Source organism: Notamacropus eugenii, chromosome 7 (assembly GCF_028372415.1).
Source record: "Notamacropus eugenii isolate mMacEug1 chromosome 7, mMacEug1.pri_v2, whole genome shotgun sequence".
In the NCBI taxonomy this organism is placed as follows: domain Eukaryota; kingdom Metazoa; phylum Chordata; class Mammalia; order Diprotodontia; family Macropodidae; genus Notamacropus; species Notamacropus eugenii.
The window spans coordinates 28779172-28801183 of NC_092878.1; the positions used below are offsets into that span (position 1 = coordinate 28779172).

Below are 22012 nucleotides of genomic sequence, written 5' to 3' on the forward strand. Positions count from 1 at the left end.
TGCTCTTTTCACTCTCAATGGGCCATAGGTATAAAAACATTTTGGCTGCTCTCCCTTAGTTTTTGGCTTTCTCAGTCAACCAAATAGAATCGACACATATATAGTGTTCATACACTGGATGCAATTTTGCCCTCGTTGACAAACTCTCCTTGAACAGCCTCATTCAAGTATATGGTAAAGTCCCCTGGCTATCATTGATGTAATTCTGTTCTTATACTCACTGCTTTGCACAAAGGAGTATGAAAAGAATACAGCAAATTGTAACCCAGATTGAATAAATTGATGAAGCATGAAAATGCCTTGATATTTGACTGGGAAACAGTAATACAGACTAGTAGTAGCTAGGGTTGTTCCAACTTCAAACAAGGACAGGCTACTTCTCAGCTGGAAAAATGGTGGAATGCCTTCCTAGGGTGGTCCTCCCCTTCTTGGACCTCTCAGAGAGGAAGGGAACTCTGTAGGTGCCCTTGCCTGAACAGCCAAGCCAGTTCCCTGCTTCATTTCCCTGGACTTTTTCAAGGTCATAGGCTTTAATAAGTGTTTCCTTTTGGCGGGGCACAGACACTTTTTGGACCAACCCTCAGTATCGTCTGAAGCTTCTGGAGGAAGATGATGACCCTGAAGACAATGAGGTTGTCTGCAGCTTCCTAGTGGCTCTGATGCAAAAGAATAGGAGGAAGGATCGGAAACTGGGCGCCAACCTCTTCACCATTGGTTTCGCCATCTATGAGGTACTGGTCTTGCCCAGTCTCCAACTTTATTATCTTCAGGCCAAGGACCACTTCCTGGAATCACATGTCCTTACCAGAGATTAGCTTTTAATGGCTTAATCCTTGGTTTCCAGAAGGTTCCCTCTTATCTTGCTTCCCATGGGTCTATTGACAGCCCTGAATACCTAAGCTGTTTCCTTTAGAGCAGGGTTTCTTAACTTTATGTGTTACAGATCCTTTTGGCGATCCCTTCTTGGAATAAGGGTTTTAAATGTATAAAATACAGAGAATACAAAGGAACTAAACTGTAATCAAATAGTTATGAAAATAATGCCAAAAACAATTTCATGAGCCCAGGTTAAGAAATCCTGATTTAGAGAATTTGTAATGAATTGTGAGGGGGGAGTGGGGATGAACTAGAGTTAGCCAATTAGTGTAGATAATTATTTTCTTGCCCTGATTGCTATTTCCTGCTCAACCAGTGTTTCTTTCCCAGATTGTTGTGATAGGATGGAGCCTAAACATTGCTTTTTTTTTCACTTTTTTTTTAAGGTGCCAAAAGAGGTATGGAAGTGGTGGCAGGAGCAACCTACTCTGTGCCAGGCACTGTGCCAAGTGCTTTACGAATATTATCTCATTTGATCTTCACAACAACCCAGGGAGGTAGACGCTATTATAATCCTCCTTTACAGTTAGGAAACTGAGGCAGACATGGTGAAGTGACTGGTCTGTCCAGTAAGTGTCTGAGGTCACACTTGATCTCAGAGCCAGGTCTAGAGCTCTAACCACTTTGTGCCACCTAGGTGCCTCATTTGGGATAGAGTAGTGACATCCTCCACAATTCTCCCCTCCCTTCCCTCTCTTCCATCCTCTCCAGTCCTTCACATACATGTGGAAGCTCTCCTGGTCTGGGATAATCAGTTTAGCACTGGAAGGGACCTCAAGAGACTATTCCAGTGAAACCTCTCTATTTAATAGATGAGAAAACTGGAGATTCAGGCTGAGGTTAAGTGATTTACCCAATGTCCCATGGGCATTAGGGGTAGGATTTGAACTCAGGTCCTCTGATTGGAACAAGGGCTCCATTCTATTCTGTTTTGCCTCTACCACTTTGGGCTTTCTTCCTCCTCCACAGATGCATGGGAACAAACAGCACCTACAGAAGGATTTCTTCTTGTACAATGCCTCCAAAGCCCGAAGTAAAACCTACATCAACATGCGTGAAGTGTCCGAGCGCTTCCGCCTGCCCCCCAGCGAGTACGTCATTGTCCCCTCCACCTATGATCCCCACCAGGAGGGAGAATTCATCCTCCGGGTCTTCTCTGAAAAAAGGAACCTCTCTGAGTGAGTACAGGCTTTTTCCCACCCGACTCTGGAAAACACATCCACTGCCACTTCCAGCTCTGTTTTCTTAGGGAAAAGAAGATATAGGAGTTCTGAGCTTCCGGAGTGAAATGTTGGGGAAGGTGGGCAAGGAGCCAGTAGGGAGGACTCCATTCCTGAAGTCTTTCAATTGGGCATGCAAATATCACCCCCTTACAATGTCCTCCCCTGGCTGGATGGAGCCCCTCGTCCTAGCAATACCATCTCCTTTTCCCAGTAGATTTCCAGGCATATGGTTGGTCCCACTAGATATAGTTCCAAGGTATGGCAAGGCCTGTGCCCAGATACATGAACCCACAGATTATTTTCATGAACAAAAGAAAGAACATATCAACGAATTTGGCATGCAATTTAAAAAAAAAAGCTACAACAGCAACAGATCACAACCCTTCAACCTAAGCATCAAATTAGATATCCTGAAAATCAAAAAAGTGATTAACAAAACTGAAATTTAAAAAAACCTTTAATTGATAAGTAAAACTAGGAACTGGTATTTAAACAACAGTGAAAACAACTCATTTGATTTTTTTTTTAAAAAAGAGGAAAATAAAATTGTCAATATCAATAATATTATTCACAGTGTGGTTAAGTGGCACAGTGGATAGAGTACCCAGCCCTGAAGTCAGGAGGATCTGAGTTCAAATCTGACTGAAGATATCCACTGTGTGACCCTGGGCTTGTCACTTGGTGCCAATTGTCTCCCCAAAATAATAAAAATATTATTTATCACTCTTACTAATACCATTATATATGTGTTTTCCTCACAGAGATGTAGAAAATACTATCGCTGTGGATCGCCCAGTGGTAAGTGCAGTCTCATGGGGCAGAATGACCTTTCCTAGCCTTAGTCATGGCTCTTAGACCTGGTCCATGAGAAGAAATTAGGTGGTCAACAAGTAGAAAACATTGGCTAGGGGGCAAAGCTCTTTCTTATAACTGTGGTTTGGAATTTTGGCCCTGCAGTCTTGAGTACATTTATACTTTCTACAGGAAAGCTGAGAGAGGAAAGAGAGGGGCCTCAGACAGGTGGAGTGGTGTAGGCTATGAGTGAGAGTATATGGGGCCACAGTTAATCTGGATAAAGTCACAAGACTGGTGCAAATAGGTCTCCCCTCCACCTCTCCTCTGCCAAGATGTTTGGCTCCAAGTCTAATCCACCAACTGGATCTGTATTTGGGTCTGTGTGCTCCTCTTCTCTCCCAAATCCAGGGTCTAAAGAAAGTTGTAGAATTTCAATTTAATTTAGAATTTTAGAACATTTTGTTGTCTGGGAGTCTCTTTTTCAGGCTTCATTGTTTTTTAACTTGTCACCAAGATTACCATCAATTTTCTATTACTTTATCTTCAGCGTCCTTAACTTTTTATATTTTAGAATCCTCAAAAAAATTAATTGGTCAAAGACTTCCTGTAACAAGGTTATTTTTATTTATTTACTCATTGATTTGCAAATTCTGCTTCTAAACAGCGATTAGCTGTATGTGCCTGATAGATTGGTCAATAAAAATATATAACTAGATAGATAACTAGAGTCCGGGCAACCAGAATTCTCTACTAATCAGTCTTTCTGCACATTGTTGATACAGTGATAATTAATATTCACAATGCTCAACATGAGACGTTGCAAGGTCCTAAAGTGTCTTTGAAAATAACATAGAAATTTCAAGGATGCAGTGTGAAGAAGACTCAATTTGGAGTCAGAAGACCCAAGTTCAAATTCCAGTTTTGTCATTTACTCTTTGTGACCTTAACCTTAACTTAACCTCTTTGAGACTCGACATCCTCCTCTGGAAAAAAATAATCATAGCACCTGCTTCATAGGGTTTATTGTAAGGATCAAAAGAAATGCTGTATGTATATACTATGCCTCAGAGACCTCAAATGTGAGGTGTTATTATTAATGCTACTTCCAGATTAATCTTTCTTAAATACAATTTTTATCATTTACTTCCTGCTCAAAAATTTTCATCTAAAATAATGTGACTATGAGACATTTTGTGGATTAACAAATCCTGATAGAATTCTAACTCTACTGTTTACTTCCTGTGTGACCTTGGGTTCTAAACCTATGATCCTAAATTATATTCAGTATAATTGTAGTGTTTAAATGTATTTAACTGCATTTTAAGCTTTTTAAAATTGGTAATGAATGAAAAAAATTATTAATAACCAATAATTTTGGGAAATCCAGATTTCTCCTCTTCTTTTAAGTTCTGATTTCATAAAGTAAAAAGTTCTGTCTCTTGGAGGATTTCGCTGATAATGTGATTGGAGTAACTTTCTTGTTCAAGGGCCACTCTGGTAGAAGGTGTTCTCATAGCTCAGGTGGTTCTGAGCTAGGAGGGGTCTGGTATTGAGATAGTTTCTCTGTCCAAGGGTGACATGATGTCACTCTCAGGTCTTCACTTTAATATAGCTTACCTTCCATTGTGTTATCTAATCAAAGTAGATTGGAAACATCTACTCTTTGAAGCATATATGAACTACGAGCCCACTGCCATGACTGTCTTTTGGTCTAAGAGAGATGGCCAAATGACCATCCTTTTATTAACAGCCTGTTGGCCTTAATAATAAAATAATTAAATTTCCCAGAAACTATTCTTTCGAATCTTTTAAACCATCATATCGTCATATAATGCAGAAGACAACTTTTGATTAAAGAAAATTTTATTAACCAGAAAATCGAGAATAATTGGATCCAAGGATCATAAATTCAGAGCTGGAAAGAAATTTAGTGGGTAATTTAGTTCATTTTACATAGGAGGAAACTAAGACTTCAAAGAGGTTAAGTGACTTGACATTACATTCCCTAGCTATGGTCAGTGATAGAGTTTACTACAAACTACACCACCACTCTGTTCTAGAAACCAATGGAGAAAGTGTACTCTGGCCTCTCTCCGTCTGCTTACTTCCTTGGCTCTAGATGGCCCAATCTCTTGACTTTTGTGATCTAGGCTGCAGAGTTGCGGCTTGACTTCTCGAGTCACAGGAAAGAATGACAGGCAGGCCAGTGGGCTCTTGGTGAACTTGCTTTTCATTTATTCTGCACTTGATATTTCTTTCTTTGTACAGAAAAAGAAAAAGCACAAGGTGGGTGTAACAGGGCGGGGCTGCTGGAGGTAGAGCATGGAGGTGTGGTGTGATGGCTGAAGCAGGCTTCCCATCCTGGCACACAACCAGAGCAGGGGTTTGGGCTGCTGCTGCTGCAACTGCTACTTAACAGTTCTTCCATGGGCTGCTACCTACTGTTAAGGAATCTTTACTAACTGTTAATCTCCTAATAATGTTTTGCCCTGAGTAGATGAGTGAATTAATGAATGTTTACCAGCATCTCTGATACTTAGTAAGCATACAATCTGTGCTCTTTAACTGGAGTCGGAAGAACATGGGAGGGTCCGAGTGCTATGTGAGCTCTCAGAGCGAAGCCACCTTCCCTGTATATGATGCCCAAGGAGGGCCAGAGGAAGGCTACTGATAGATACCTAGCTGTCTATGCCTCACTTCCAAGGAGGATGGAGAAAGAAAACCTGCACTCAGCCAGCCAGGAAGAGGCGGGAGCCCTGAGGGTGCAGGGTATTTGGGTGACTTTTTATTGGTTTGGATTTATGTTTATTTTCAATTCCAAATTCTATCCTCTACCTACTGAAAAGGGAAGAAATAGGATAAGACTGGTGACCTATTACAGGGAAAAGAAAAAAGGCTGGAGGTAAGGTTTCCCTCAGGAGACTATCACCATCTCCTTCCTCTAGGACAGGAGTTTTTAAATTTTTTGTGTCATGGACCCCATTAGCAGTCTAGTGAACCTATGAATTCCTTCTCAAAATAAGGTTTTTAAACCTAAAATAAAATAATCTTAATTTAAATAAATCTAAAATATCTAAAATTTAAAAAAAACATAAGGCTACAAAAGAAACTAATGATACTGAAATATAATTATCAACATATTTTCTTTAAGTTTAAAATTTTTTAAATAAACCTCAAGTTAAATCCAAGATTTTACGAGATGAAAAACCGATATCCCACAACTGAACTCCTTGGGTGCGGCTCCATTCCTGCTATAATCACACCATTCCTAGAAGCAGCTATGTCCTAGACCTCTTCACAAGGGACAGGGCAAGACCCTCGGGTACTTTACAAACATTTATGTCACAGCCTTCCTCCTCCTCCTAAACCCACAATAAAAGAAACACAAGTTGAATGAGAGTCACCAAGAGACTAGGGTGGAGCTTGACAGCAAGACTCCAGTAGATGAATAATCTAAGAAAAGAGTCTGGAAATTGTCGCTACTATTCTCTGAAGGTGTAGAAAAACTCTAAAATTATTGGTCTTAGAGCTTTATAGAAGTCAATTAATATCCTCATTTTCCAGGTAAGGTAACTGAAGCTAAAAAGATTACCTAATTTGTAAAAGGAAATTATTGAATTAAATCTCTGAAGTTCCTTTTCAAAAATATTTAACTGAATGCTTCCTTACATAATAAAGTATATTTTAGCAAAAAATAAAAAATGTATATCAATTGATCAATCAATAAATATTTATTAAGCACCTACGATGTGCTAGGCTGATTGACAGGAATACAAATAGAGCAAAAGACAGTCCTTGCTCTCAAGGAGCTTACAATGGAATGATGAAGCAAGCTATATACAGGATAGAACAGAGATGTGAGTCATAAGCCTTACTATTAAAAAAAATTAATAGAGGCTGTGGAAAGAATGGCATGTATTAGCCAGCCCTCTTATTTGTGACCAGAGTAGACAGAAAGAAAAGGTTAGTAATAAAAAGTACATCTATTAAGGTGAAAAGTACTCTGTAAACTCGATGCCCTGGTGATAACTTACCACTCACTTGCTTAACACCATTAGAACTTGAGTCAGAAGACTTGAATTTGAGACCTGAGTTCTGCCACCTCCTAGCTTTCTAACCTTTACAAGTCACCTAATCTCTTGGGGCCACTCAAATATAAAATGGAGGAAAATGTACCAGATGGAGAAGGTAGTGTGCTTCATGCGAAAGAGATCAGGGAGCCTGAATGGACCAGCAGCTCAAAGATGCATCAATAGTATGACGTGATAAACTAAAAAGCTACCATGAACTTAGACTGCACTAAGAAAGATATAGTAGTTTGAGAGGAATCATGGTGTGCAGTAGATAGGGAGGTGGCCTTGGAGTCAGGAAGACCTGTGTTCAAGTCCCCATCTCTGATACATACTGGCTATGTAACGTTAGGCAAGTCATTCACCTCTCAGTGCCACTCTCTAACATCTTAAGTTGCATTGGTAGAGGGAGTTTAATCATGGAGTTCTCAAGACCCATAAAATCATAGGTCTGGCCCAAAAGAAAGAGTGAGGTGCAGGGCATAGAACAAGGGATGTGCTAGTTCCAACTGTACTTCCTCAGTCAGATGACATCCAGAGCAGTGGTTCTCAAAGTTGTGGGTCTCCAAGACTCTTTGGGGGTTCACCAGGTCAAAATTGTCTTCATAATAATACTAAGATATTATTTACCTATTAAAATACTCTTCCCTTTTCCAAATACATCTCTGTGTGAGGCCAGATTATCTTCCTATATTTCAATCAGAAATAACACACAGATTGAAAAGAGAAGCAAATATGAGAATCCAATTGTATTTTATAAAGCCAGAAATTAAAGAGATTTGCAAAAATATATAAAACAGTGCCACCCCTCTTACTAATTTTTAAAAAAAATAGTTATTTTTCATTAAGATATTTAGGTTAAAATGTAACTGATTTACAATTGTTTTTAAATGAATTATTAAACATTTTAACATTTTTTCAATTTTAATTTCTAGTACAGTAATTATTGCTAGCTATAGCCCACATAAACAAAAGAACTTTAGGGTCCCCATTAATTTTTAAGAGTGCAAAGGGGTCCAGAAACCAGAAAGCTTGAGAATCACTTATTTACAGAATATCACATTCAGTTCTGGATGCCACATTTTAGGAAAGACATTAACAAACTGGACCCTAGCCAGAGGAGAGCTATTAGGGTGATGAGAGGACTGGAGACCATGCCATAGGATGCTCACCTAGAACAGGCTTGGGGAGAATGTGATAGTAGTCTATGCGTATTTGAAGGAGTGAAGAATTAGAGCTGTGCCAACCCCAGAAGGCACAACTGGGAGTGAAGAGGTAGAAATTGTAGAAGTAGATTTAAGCCACAATGTTAGGGAAAACTTCCAAATTAGACTTGCCTGAAAGTGGAATGGGCTGCCTCAGGAGGTAATGGGATCTCCTTCACCAGAGTTCTTCAAGAAGAGGCCAGATGACCATTTGTTAGGGATATAGAAATAATTCTTTTGGTCAAGTATACGCAGGGTATGGTGGTAAATGTTTAACAATCAGTTCTTCAAGAAAAAAATATGTGATACACATTTCTAAGTTTGATCTGAATTATTAAGATTTGCACCATCACTTCCCTACATCTATGGACAATCAGCAAAATAAATCAAACTTTGATCTGTATTTTTTTTTGCCAACTTCCGAGCAGCAAATACACTGAAAATTTAACAATTGTCCAGCTGGTACAAGTCAGCTCCATCACACCTCTGGGGTCCCTCATATCTCTGTGAAATGAGATCAAGGTCAGGGGCAGGCTGACTCCTGCTTCTGTGCTTTTCTCTTATACACTACCTTCCCTCTGTTTACCTCTCAGCTTAATCTTTACAGCATTTAATCTTTGCATCACTGCTACTTGACAGGAGATGGCCTCTGCTTGGCTCAAGGGCAACCACTGAAGCCTGAGAGTGAGTCTCCTTCCCAGCTTCCCTCCATGTCTCTAATGCTTGCTACCTTTCCCCCTTCCAACACCTTCCTTCCTTTCTCCAGCCCATCATCTTCGTGTCTGACAGAGCAAACCGCAACAAGGAGCTGGGTGTGGACCATGAGTCTGAGGAGGGCAAGGACAAAACAAGCTCTGATAAGCCAGAGAAACCAACTCAGGTTTCTGGAGCATGTGGAATAATGGAATAATGTGTGGCATGAAGTCTGGGTTTCTAGGGTGGGGATTCTCTTTTATAACCAATAACTTTGGTTTGTAATATTACATCTTTCTCCCCCCTTCCCCATCCCCTTCCTGAACCATCAGGGGAATTGTTCTTGATTGAGGGGAAATGGTTGAGGAACTCCTGCTTTGGAGCTAAGTGTATAAAGTATTCCTACCAGCACTAGGCCCTGTCCAAGGGAAAAGTATGAGAATAGCTTGGCATCCTTCCTTATCTAGTCAGACTGCAGAGAAAGAAACAAGGCGATCTAAGGAAGAAGGAAAGGAAACGTAGTTTTGGGTATCATATTCTGCCTTTTAGGATCAGGGTCTTAGCCTAAGAAAATGTGACATTAAAAAGAAGCAAAGGGAGATAAGAACACAGAGTGGGTACTACAGGCTGCAGTGGGGCAAGGGGTGGGAGGAATGAGTTAGTTGTGTGCAGATTATCAGGCAGAGGAAGTATGGGAGGAGAGAGGTCCTGAAGAAAATTAGGATCAGTTGCTTAATGAGCTTTATCCTAAAAGAGCTGGGACTTCTAGACTGAAGGATGAAGATGGCTGAGTCAGGATGGCTATGTCTCTTTTGATCCCAAATGAAGACTCAGGGACATGAGGTCTGGCATTGCCTGGAATGCTCCTCTTTGCCTAGTTAGGGGTAGTTGAAGCCTGAATACAGAAAAGTGAGGAATGGAACTTTTCTGCACATTTCTATAGCTAAAGGGGTCTCTGGTGGACCTTGTTGGCAGAGCTGCTTTTTCTCTATGGAATGATAGATCATAAATTTAGATCTGGAAGGGACATGAGAGGTTAGCCCCCTCAGGAGATGAGAAACCGGACACCTGGAGAGATGAAATCAGGCACACAGCTAGTAAGTGTCTGAAGCAGGATTTAAATTCAGGCCATTAGACTGTGCCAGGGTGGATGGGACAGGAAAGATTTTGTGTCCACTCTTTACTCCTAAACAGATGGAAATGGACCAGAAACTTTCTCTCTCCAGCTCTGCCTAGAATCAACAAGAGAAGGACGCTTACAGGCCTACACAGTGAGGATGTAAAAATCTCCCTTGGTCATCTAACAAAGAACATTCCTAGCAAGGAGAGTGACGAGAAGGAAAAGAACATATTACTAATGCTTGGTTGGGAGCCAGAGAGCCATGTTGAACTGATAGCTTCCTTGGGCCATAAAGGGCCTGCCCTTGTTTCCTTTTCATGGCTTTCCATTGGGGGCCTGTCCACCTTCCCCTTCTCCGTTTGACCTCCTCCTTTGTGCCCCTACAGCCAACCACAGGTAACACTGACCGGGAGAGTGAGGAGCAGGTGCAATTCAGGAACATTTTTCGACAGATTGCGGGTGATGTGAGTACCTTTCAAAGCAGCTACCCTAAAGGTCCTATAGATGCTCTTATCCACTCTCCCTCCCCCCTCTCCTTGAGTGGCATCTTAACCAAGCCTAGGTGAAAGACTGAAGGTACATGGGCTCTTGTCTTCTTGTCCACACCATGAAGATGACTAGGTTAGGCAGAATCTTAATGGGAACTTCGTAATGGCTTTATGATATAAAGCTCTCTAGCCTCACAAAGAATCTCCCAACTTTCCCACCTTTCTCATTGTCATCAGGTGCTGCCTTAGATGAATGACATAATGATATATCATCAACTTTGTAAATAAACCCACAACATATCTCCTATTAGTTCTAGGATATACTTATAAATAAACATACACCTATAAATATACATACATATATACAAAATATGAACAAATACATACCCGTTAAGCAGCTATCTATGGATTGGGCTGAGTACTGTACAGACAGAGCTTCCGTTCAATCAATCAAGTATTAAGTGCTTAGCATGTACCAGTCACTCTCCTAGGCACTGACGACTAAAAGACAAAAATCAAGCAGTTCATGCCCTCAAAGAGTTTCAGTTCTTTTGGGGGACAAAATATGTATGTAAATAGACACATAAAAAAATAAGTACCTGATAATTTTTCTTACTAAGTGACACATTGGATAGGGCTAGAAGCCTGGAGTCAGGAAGACTCATCTTCCTGAGTTCAATCCAGCCTCAGATACTTACTAGCTGTGTGACCCTGAGAAAGTCACTTAACCCTTCTTGCCTCAATTTGCTCATCTGTAAAATGAGCTGGAGAAGGAAATGGCAAACCATTCTAGTATCTTTGCCAAGAAAACCCCAAAAGGGGTCATGAAGAATTGGAGAGGACTGAAAAATGATTAAACAACAATGAAATTTTTCTTAGCACTAGGAGCTGGGAAGAACAGGAAAAGCTTTAAGTCCCCTTGGGCAGAGTTCTGAAGGAAAAGGAGGATCCTGAAATACAGAGGTGAGGTGGGAGTACATTCCTACCTCATGGGGGACAGGAGGTACAACAATAGCACAGAGACTGGAGATGGAATATTGTGTATTCAAATAAGCAAGGCTAGTTTGATCATGGAATGCACAAAGGGGAGTAATGTATGACAAGGTTTGAAAGGTAAGTTGAGGCCATATTGTAAAGGGCTTGAAAAGCTAAACAGAAAAGGTTATATTTGATCCTCAAGGCAACAGAATCATTGGAGCTTTTTTTCCATTCTGAACAGACATTAATATGCTCACACTCATACCTAGATTCATTATGATAAGAGTGGAGCTCCAGCAAACACCAGGAATGATATCACACTGGATATTTCTTCCTGTGTTAAATAGCAAGACCACTATAAATTTAAGCTATCTAATCCCAACTACAACAGGACTACTACAGGTGAGCTATTCCTAGCTTTTTCCTTTCTCCTCAAACTCCCTTACCACTCTTTCCTCTCACCTTCATACTGAGGACCTTGTCTCATATTTTACCAAAAAAAATTAAGGCCATTTACTGAAAGGTCTTTCTTTTCCTTTTCTCATCTCCCATCCATCTGATAGTATCTTCCACTATCTCACCATTCAATCCAGTATCTGATGAAGAGGTGGTCCCTCTCCCTACCCAAGCCGACCCTTCTGTATGTATTCTTAATCCCTTCCTATCTCCTCCAGCAGATTGCCTCCACTCCCATCCAGTCACTAGATCCTCAAGTGCAGCCCTCTGAATCCAAATTTCACAAAACAAATCCTTTGATTAAGGGGATTTGTTCTGTGATGTTTTGGATTCAGTCAAAGACTGCAGCTGAGGATCTAGAGGACCACATGTGACCTTGAGATCACAGGTTCCCCACCCCTGAGTCCTAGATCCTTTCTACCTTTCCAGTCGTCTTATATATTACTAACTTTAATATACCCTATATTTTGTGAGCACACCAAATCCCCTATTAGCTTACAAATGCTGAGGCCAGGAATCGTCATTTTTGTATCCTCCGAGTCCCTCACATTGCAAGTGCTTAATAAATGTTAAATCTGTTATTAATGGTCAAATAACCTGCTGACAGTAGCTGTTTTAGAAGGTTGGAGGAGGTAGGGGTCACTTCAGGCTGAGGTATCCAAGCTAATCAAGAATTGGAGTGAAGGCCTGAGAGGCCCTTCCCTCTTACATGTGCCTGGGCTTCATGACATTAATCTTAGTCAAAAGTCTCTTACTTCCCTCTGCCTCCCAGATATGCTCTTTTTGGCAAAGTAGCCCGATGAGACACAATTGTACTTGTTCAGTATTTGTGTAGTTGATCTAAAAGATCATCACTTCCATGAGGACCCTCACTCTCTCCCTTTCTTTTTAGGACATGGAAATTTGTGCTGATGAACTCAAGAATGTTCTCAACACAGTGGTGAACAAACGTGAGTGACTTGAAAACCTTCACCCAAGACAAAAGAAGAGTTCTGGCTCTGTAGAGTAACCAGTAGGTGGGAAGGAAAGACTCTCTAGAAGAGCAGAGTTGAAGACCTCATCATCCTCACCTTTTTGTCATCTCCCCTCCCCAGATAAAGACTTGAAGATAGATGGATTCACCCTCGAGTCCTGCCGAAGCATGATTGCTCTGATGGATGTATCCTTTCACTTGTTTATCACCCCATTCTCCCATCTCCTCATCATGTGGCCCCATGGACTCAGGGAGTGGTGGGTAGGACCTAGCTAAACAGGGCTGTATGCTCTTGTAAAGACCTAACACAGACCCTAGACTGAATTTGGATCTAGTGAAGTTGCTAGTTATTGCAGCAGTTATCCAGGGGGAGTTTCTGGTTACTAGGTTACTATACCTCCAAATCAAGTAAATGAGGATCATTTGAGGCTACCTTTGTCACAGAGTAGGTACCCACTAAGACAACCCTACAGCCCCTGAGGCAGGAATTTGGATGGATATTCCTTGAGGGTGGGAGGACCAGTGAACAAAGGAAGGTGGTGATTGGCTCATTCCCCTTACCGCAGAGGAAGTCATTGGAAGGGATGTTATATGCAGAAATTTCTCTATAAGCCTCCCTCCTTTCTCTGCCCACCTTTGATGGCTGGGGGACTTGATCATGTGGTCCTGACCACTTTGCTCCAGACAGATGGTTCTGGGAGGCTGAACCTACAGGAATTCCACCACCTCTGGAAGAAGATCAAGAGCTGGCAGGTGGGAAGGATAGAATGGTATGGAGTAGTATAGGTTGGGTGAGATGGGTAACGAGTAAAATGACCTGGGAGGGAATGTAACCTCACCTAGTCATACCAAGAGTACTTGGTCACATGCTTTCCCATCCCATCAAGCTGAGTTACTCTGTATAGCTTATGCCAAATACCTAGGCCTCTTTCCCTGTTCTTTAAATTTGAACTTAAATGCCACACCTTGCATGATGGCTTTCCTAGTCAATCCTCAGACAGCTCCTTCTCCCCAGTTGGAAAGCAGTAAGTTTCTCAAGGGTAGGGACTGTCTGACTTTTGACTTTGTATCCTCACTGCTTAGTACAGTGTCAAGTATGTGGTAAGAGCTTAATAAAGACTTGGATTTTTTTTTCACCTAATAAAAATCTTTTTTCGCTCCCTCCTATTTCCTGCACCACTGGGAGGGGAGTTAGGGAGAGAAAATTCTAAACACTGTAACAAATATGCATGGTTATGCAAGACAAATTTCTCTAATTGCCATGTCCAAAAAAAAAGCTTCATTCTGTACCCCAAGTGCATCACCTGCCTGTTAGGAGGTGGGTAGCATGCTTCATCATGAGTGCTCTGGAACTGAGGTTGGTCATAACAAATGCTTGTTAATTGAGCTAATATACTTAATACTGTGTGCCATGTCTTATATGTCTCATCCATGAGTTATATGGTATATTAAAGGTTATCAAGTCCTCCCCTCACAACCACTCTACGATTATCAGCATTTTATAGTTTTTTTAAAAAAATTAAATTCAGGTTGACTTGCCCAAGGTTCCTCAGTTAATTAAATGGCAGAACCAGAAAGGGAGCTGGGGTCCTTTGAATCCAAGTTCAGGCCTCTTTTCACCACATTAGCTCCATGAAGGCAGGGAGTGCCTTATCCTGTTTTCTATCCCCCTAGTATGATGCTCTGCACACATTAAGTCCTTAATAAATGTCTGTTTTTGAATAAAATAATCCTTTCTGCTTTCAAATTTTCTATTGACAGAAAATCTTCAAACACTATGACACAGACCACTCCGGCACCATCAACAGCTATGAGATGCGCAATGCTGTGAATGACGCGGGTATCTGGTCTCAAAGTGGGTGGGTGAGGGTGTGAGTGTGTGAGTGGAGGTAGGCCTAAGGGTGGGCCACGTAAACTGGACCTTTGTAAGGGGAAGGAGGAAAAACAGCAAATGAAAAGCCACGGTAGAGGTAGAAGAGACTAAAATAACACCAAAAGATGAACTTTACCTTCTCCCTCAACACTCTCTTCCCCAGGCTTCCACCTCAACAGTCAGCTCTATGACATTATCACCATGCGCTACGCAGACAAGTCTATGAACATCAACTTCGACAGCTTCATCTGCTGCTTTGTACGGCTGGAGGGCATGTTCAGTAAGTGGGGAAGTCGCTGCTTGGTCTTTCAGCTCCTTTCTTTCTAATTACTGCGGGTAAGGGTGGGGTTGGGCAAGACTTCCAGTCAGTACTTGAACAAGCAAGAAAATAGTCCCATCACATCTCTCATATGGGTGATTTCTCATAGTGGCCAGGGTAGGAGGGGGCTACCTAATCTCTCTCTTCACACAGGGGCTTTTCAAGCCTTTGACAAGGATGGAGATGGCATCATTAAACTCAATGTTCTAGAGGTAAAGATATAAAAAGCCCCCTATTCTGTTGTAAGATGAAGGTGGGAGTCACAAGAGATTGGCTTGGCCCCCCTTGACTTCCAAACTACCCTGTGGGATCTCTGTAGAGAAGACAGCCCCTTAAAGGCAAATGATGGGTTTTTGTCTTCCTGTGGGGGGACAGGAGTGGGAAGCTTGGGGATAAAAGCCCTCAGCTGTCAGATGAACTCTGAGGCAATGGTTTGGGGACCCATGCATTTCCCTTTTCCTAGCAGGATGGGAGAATGTAGGAAGCAACAGTAAGCAGTTGTTTGTCTAGCATTGTGGTACCCTGGGTTAATTACCTTGGGAAGGTGGGATTTGGGGCCTCACGTTTTTTACCTCATCTTGGCTTCTTCCCTTTCAGTGGCTGCAGCTTACTATGTATGCCTGAATCATGCCTCCCTCACCTCAACTAAAACTGAACATAATGAACCATTCGTGATGTCAACCACAGCAGCTAGTGTCACTTCTAAGAAACAAGCAACATCTCTAACAGCCTCGAGATTACCTCGGCGGTTCTCTTCCGTCATTCTGTGCTCCCAGCTAGTCTCAGGATGTTCCAGTTTTATTATGCACTACACCTCCCCTTGGGGTAACCAGATGCCTTCCCCGGACCCATAAAGCTGCTCCCTAACCAACCTCAACCCTCTAGGATAAGGTGTGAGCAGAGGTGTAACTTCTTTTCCCCATAAAAGCAGTGACATTCTTTCAGAGTACTACAGTGAAGCAAGTCTTTGCCAACTTCATAGAGTTCATGTTTAGTCCTGGGGGAAGATTTTAACTAAAGAGATTCAGTCCAGGTACCTAAAAAGCTAACTTGATCCTAGAACTAATGCAAAGGTTTGAGCCTCCAATCAAGGTTCCTCCTTGGACTGTCCCCAAATCTCCAGATCAGAACTGACCTTGGGGTGGAACATAATGTAATTAAGAAAACTATAATCAGTTCAAAACCAGACCAGGGTTGAGGAAGGGTAAGGAAATACTTCCTGGGGTATTTGTCGGGCATCGTCCTTCGCTGGTCACGTTACAGAAAAAGACCTTCATTGTTTACATGTTGGCAGACATTAAGCATGGGGTGCCTCCTGGACTCCTTCCCTCTATCCCATGGTTCTGCCTTGGTTTTACTTCAAGATTTTATTTGTTCTGGATTGACACAGAGGAAAGTAGACCAGGTCAATTCCCTGTGTCAGTTGTCACAGATGACTGGTTGTGGTCCCAATAAGACTTCCCAAATTAATAAAAGGCATGTGTCTATCTGGCATGCACTGTTTGATTCATTTGATATTCACATTTGGGAACAGACAAAAAAGGCTAAGTTTCTGTATCTACTTAGTAGCCAAAGTAATACCAGGGTAGAAGACTCCTTAGTCTCAGAACAGAAAACAACTAGATCCAAGATTCTGATTTAGGAAAAAAATGTTGAAAAAACCAAATTTTAAAAATCAGTCCCTTTAGAAAAGTGATTACTTTAAAAAGCATGTGAACACTTTCCCAGAAACAGGAGTGCATGCTGAAAGAAAACAGTTGAACTGTCTGAACCATATACTAGGGGCAAAGGGTCTATGTTGGCCACCACCAATATGAGATGGTAACTCATTCAAATGCAGTTGGAGAAGATGCTCAAAAGGTTGTGACTTTCGTTGGTTTTGCCACTGTGGTTTGCCGGCAGACTACATTTGGCCAGGAACTGTCAAAGAAACACTTGATTTGGGATTTTAACAGTGAAACCAATGTATAGAATCTCAGTATTCCAAGCATTTTAGAAGGTTCCTCGAAGGTCCTTTAGTCTAATGTATGTCTTTAGTAATCTCCTCTATAATCTCCCAACATTTTTTTTCTCCTAAAGTGATTTAAAACCTGTGTCCACCCCCATGCAACTTTGTAGGCTCCATCTGGATGACCTGCATCCTCCCTTGTCCACCCTCTCTTCAGAGGGAGGAGAAGGACACCACCTCAAGTGAAAATTTCCACAGAGCTATCTAAGAACAGAATGGGCTACCTTGAAGGGATAGTCTTTCCTAGAAGTGTTCAAATGGAGGCTGAATGACCACTCGTTAGTCATTCAGGGATGCTATGGACCGAATTTTTTCTTAAAAGTGAGCTTAGATTAGATGACCTCTGAGCCACCTTCTGAACAGGCTGAAAAACAAAGCTCCCATCTGAGAGTAGGACACTCATAAGCACTGAAGAGTGGCTAAGTTGGCTATAAACAGACAGGTGGGCGACAATTAAGTTGACAGAGCCAATTATTAAAAGTATTTAAGTTTTATTTTCCTCTCAATATTTGCTTTACTTCTTCCTTTACAAAGTTTCATGGAGTTCACAGCTTTATTCCAAAATGAAAGGGGTCAAGGTATTTGCTTATTCAATACTTCAGAATTGTCTCACCCATTTTCATTCTTCTAAACCCACATACTGTGTTAAAAACTTCTGAAACCAAGAACATTGATGTATATGTAACTAAGGAGAAAAAAAAAGGTTTTTTTCCAACATCAATTTGACTGTTACCTAGGATGTGGTGTAATCTACAGGGCATCCCAAAGATCTTAGTGCAGTTTAAAGCCTTAGCTATGACTTTTGGGATACATGGTACATCTCAGAAAGTTCTGATGATTGCCATGTGATGCAAAGACCTTATGCATTGGGGGAAGTTTGTTAAAATTGTAGTTCTATTTTTGGTAAGGGATATCTAGACACGTTTGTGCATGAAACTCAGTCGAGACCCTATCACTACTCCAAAGATAGCTTCTACTTACTATCTGCTAAACCAGTATCACTGGTCAGGAAAAGGCAAGCTGGAGGTGGGGACCTCACCACAGGCCACAAGGGCAGTTGTACAAATAAATCCTCACTGTCCTAAGGCTGTGGAACAGGAGGAGGAAGCAAATGAGGTAACTTGCTCCTCTCCAGACCCTGAGGAAGAGGTGGGAGCAGGGGAAGAATCAGTGGCACAAACAAGACCATTATTGCGCAGTCAGGTACCTGTGGATGGCGCTTTTCTGAAAGTCTCAAGGGCTGCTGAACTACGAGAGTATAGTTAAAAGGCTAGAGACTTGAAGCCAAACCACTTAAGCAAGCCAAGAGCTTGCACTCCCTGCTTCTGTCTCATTTGAAGATATGCGCCCTAACACCCTGGACTCCTGCCTATCAATAATTCCCTTCTTCATATTGGTTACACTGTCTCCCTAAAACACAACTGACATCCAACCACATTTATGTCCAGTTACTGAAGATTTATGGCATAACTGACAAAAACATCACTCATAAGGATTACAGTAACTCACACAGCAAGTTCTCTGCACACAAGTTACAGGTCATTTAGAACAAAACGCAACAGCCTGCCACGATCCAGGTCTAAGGAGTGGATCAAAGATGTCCCTGCAGAAGAATCTTCTCTTTATGCAAAGGCAGGGATATGCTACTGACTTTATTTAGGTTCAAGTAATCTCTCAGGTCTAAATATTTTCCCGCTTTTGTATCTACCTCACTTGATTTGCTTGGCTTAAGTGTATTCCCTTGAACCTGCCAAAATTCTAGCTTGAAACTCTAGGTGGGGCTGTACAAACATCATTATTTTAAAGCACACATGCACATACCTGCATGTGCGTGCACACATGCGCACACACGCACACGCACGTGCGCACACGCACACACACACACACACACACACACACACACACACACACACACACACACACACACACTCTGACACACTGCAAGTCCCTGGGGCTCTGGCCTCCAAATTAGTCACAGCTAATCAAAAGTAGCATCACAGAAATGGTTTCTGCAACACAACCTCAACTTCTAATAAGAAGTTATTACCTACTCTGGTCTAATCTTCTGTCTTACCTACCGCTGATTAGATTCTCCAGACCACTGCCAACATACAAGCAACAATCTATGCTCAAAGTTTCTCTGTGAGATAAGACCAAAGGTTTGGGTCAGCTTTGACATTCTTGAAGATTAAAATAAACAAACAAAAGAGCCCTAAGGGTCTACACCTGCACTTTACAAAAAAAAAAAAAAAGTACGTAAGCATTTACTTCCTCAGTTCCAAGCTAGAACTCACATCCGTAAGATTTTCATTTCTAAAAAAGTGCATCATCTGTTAGCTTGTGAATGAGACTTCCACATTTCCACAACAGAAATGTTTTCAGCATTCTTCCAGAGAAACTTGAGAGATGTGGCAAACTGTCAAAGGTACACACACACACACACACATACACACTCCAACACAGGAAGGCAGACACACTGCATATCCTCTTTCACTTCAACTACCTCATCTCTTAAGTCTCACTCATCTCCTGTCAATATCCTCAGACTTCCCAAAGAACATCCCACATGCCACTTTCCTGTGGTACTAGGGCTTTCGAAAGTAATTACTTCGAGGGCTGCCAAGCCTTGATCTTTCAGATTTTTCCCAGGTCACTTTCCCTTGTTTTAAAAAGGGCTAACCAATGGGAAACAAGTATTTAAGGACTACTGATTAATGGATTATATGGTTTACCACACGGGCAAGTCTGGCACTGCTCTGGATTGTGGCTTTGGTTCTAAATGCTCAGCCCACAGATGGTCTAAAAAAAGAACACCTAGCCCCACCAGAGAACACCCAAATGAATTCCCCTGAGGTGCATTCCCATTATACCCGTAGGCTGGCTTGAGTTCTCCAGTCACAACTCTTAACCTTTAAAGGAAGCAGAGATGTGAAATGAGAAAACCTTTTTAAAATGCCACTGTAAAATGATAAAGACACAATAGAATCTTTCTTCTTCCTGAACACAATTCAGTTAAAAAATGGGTTTCTTCCTCCTACAGAGAGAAAAGGAAGGAATTTGCAGAACCATCTGTGAGCCCCAATGCCTTAACACATTCAAGAGCTAAAGGGAGGAAACGTGAGTGGACACACTGAGGGAAAACCGATTGCACATCTCAGGCTCTGAGCCATTCACATCATAAAGCTATATCGATTCTTTTCCTTCCTTCCTATCAACCTCTAGGCAACATTTATGTGCTAGAAAAATCATGAAACATCTTCTAGTTTCACTTCTCAATGGCCTAGAATAAATGCTAGCCCCTCCAAAAAAAAAAAATCAGTCTCAGTTAAATGTCTAACAAGATCTTTTTCTTATGGTTGCTCCCCTTCAACAGGAGCCCAAGACAGTATATTCTTCTCATTGTTTGATGGGGTGGAAAGGAAAGGATTCTTGAAATAAGAAGAAATTCACCTGGTTTTCTACAAGTAGGTTCAGGTTTTCCACCCTAATTCCACATAGTCTTTATAAGGTATGGCTGAATCTTGGACAGAGGAGATAGGAGCAATTTTAGCAGTCCAGGTGAAAAATTACTATGTTCCAAAGCCAGATCAATCTAACCTGGTTTGAGGGGTGGAGGATGGGAGAAGGAAGTCAACTTTGGATCAAGTCTTAAGGTTTTAGACCTCAAAAGCCAGAAAATAAAATGAAGGCTTCTCCTCTATCATATCTGTTAGTAAATTATATTTGTACTACATACTCCAGTTCAATAGCAAAGATCAGTGCTGTTCATAGAAGCAGAGAGACCTACTAAGAAGTAGTTGGGTAGGAATCAGTGTGTTTCTGCTGAATGAACAGGGCTGAACTGCTATGCCCCAGGTCACCTGAAGTGCAGGCATTTGCAGAATAGCCATTCCACGTCCTTAAAGCACTGTGTCCTTCACCACTTATTACAAACTTCTTCCAATTTCAAAGGAATAATATTGACACTTAAATAGCACATTACATTAAGAAAGCAGACGATTTACTTCCAATTTAATGTGAAAATACCTGGCAGTAACTTGTAGAAAGGAAATTAAAACTCAATCTTGGAAATGCAGAATCTGACTGCATTTAACAATCAGATATCCTGGTTTGGTACTTTAACCACTTTAATAACTTAAATTTTTTTTAAAAATTCTCTACCAAGAATGTGACTGATAAAGATTCTGCATCTATTAAAACACCTGGAGCACATTAATGGACACAGATCATGTTGCCCTTACAGAAGGGCACCATGTATCTGCACTGCACCATCTCCAGGGGCATGTTCTTAACATTTGTTACACCTCATTAAATAACAAGCCTCCAGCTTGACCTCAAAGGGTTAACCCATATTCCCAGAGTTGTACAGGCTCATGGCATCTTTAGCCTGACCAAATAATCATATTCCCCTTCCAGCCTTCCTTTAAAGGGGGGAGGAGAAGGTGAGGGGAAGGGGAAGGAGAAGAGAAAAAGGCTGGAAGGAGTGGTACACACAGAGGGTTGATATGGGCAATAACAGGTCTAAACAACTTCCCAACGTGGGAGGCAAAAGCTTCATGAATCAATTTTGCTGTCATCTTCAGCGTGTCGTTCAATATGTCCTGCTGCATCCTGAGAAGAAAGGAACAGAGGAGCCCATCACTTAAGAGTTAGCAGAAGGCACATATCAATCTAAAAGGCAGAAAGACTCCCCTCACTACCCAGGCACCATATCACGAAAGACGGTCATGAATGTCTGCAATTATTCAATTTATAACAGTAACAACAGCAGCAGCATCACTGGGAAGAACAAAGGCATTCTTAATCTAAGACAAGGGCCTGGGAAGAAGTCTCGGAATTCAAATGCTGGGTTTTAAAATTGATAAGTGGTTTTTTTGTGTCCCTGAAGTAACCTGCCCTTTTAGGGCTAAATTTCAAATCCAACTGCTACACAAA

General features: G+C 41.5%; 2 protein-coding genes across 6 annotated transcripts in view; one reads left to right on the forward strand and one right to left on the reverse strand.

Annotated features, from left to right (window-relative positions):
- The window catches only part of CAPN3 (calpain 3), a 79817-nt gene extending 63261 nt beyond the window's left edge, over positions 1 to 16556 (forward strand). For 3 of the 4 annotated variants that reach the window (XM_072622763.1, XM_072622762.1, XM_072622764.1), the window contains 12 exons: positions 562 to 731; positions 1263 to 1274; positions 1846 to 2054; positions 2861 to 2897; positions 10369 to 10446; positions 12797 to 12854; positions 12999 to 13063; positions 13562 to 13630; positions 14639 to 14717; positions 14914 to 15030; positions 15223 to 15281; positions 15667 to 16556. In XM_072622763.1, coding sequence (XP_072478864.1) covers positions 562 to 731; positions 1263 to 1274; positions 1846 to 2054; positions 2861 to 2897; positions 10369 to 10446; positions 12797 to 12854; positions 12999 to 13063; positions 13562 to 13630; positions 14639 to 14717; positions 14914 to 15030; positions 15223 to 15281; positions 15667 to 15693 — 980 coding nt within the window. In that variant the 3' untranslated portion in view covers positions 15694 to 16556. Of the gene's footprint in view, positions 1 to 561; positions 732 to 1262; positions 1275 to 1845; positions 2055 to 2860; positions 2898 to 5162; positions 5181 to 8935; positions 9050 to 10368; positions 10447 to 12796; positions 12855 to 12998; positions 13064 to 13561; positions 13631 to 14638; positions 14718 to 14913; positions 15031 to 15222; positions 15282 to 15666 lie in introns of all 4 variants that reach the window. The other variant, XM_072622761.1, reaches the window with a different exon arrangement.
- Positions 16557 to 17548: 992 nt separating this feature from the next.
- Positions 17549 to 22012, reverse strand: part of ZNF106 (zinc finger protein 106) — a 79443-nt gene continuing 74979 nt past the window's right edge. For both annotated transcript variants that reach the window (XM_072622759.1, XM_072622758.1), the window contains one exon: positions 17549 to 21688. In XM_072622759.1, coding sequence (XP_072478860.1) covers positions 21632 to 21688 — 57 coding nt within the window. In that variant the 3' untranslated portion in view covers positions 17549 to 21631. The remainder of the gene's footprint in view (positions 21689 to 22012) is intronic.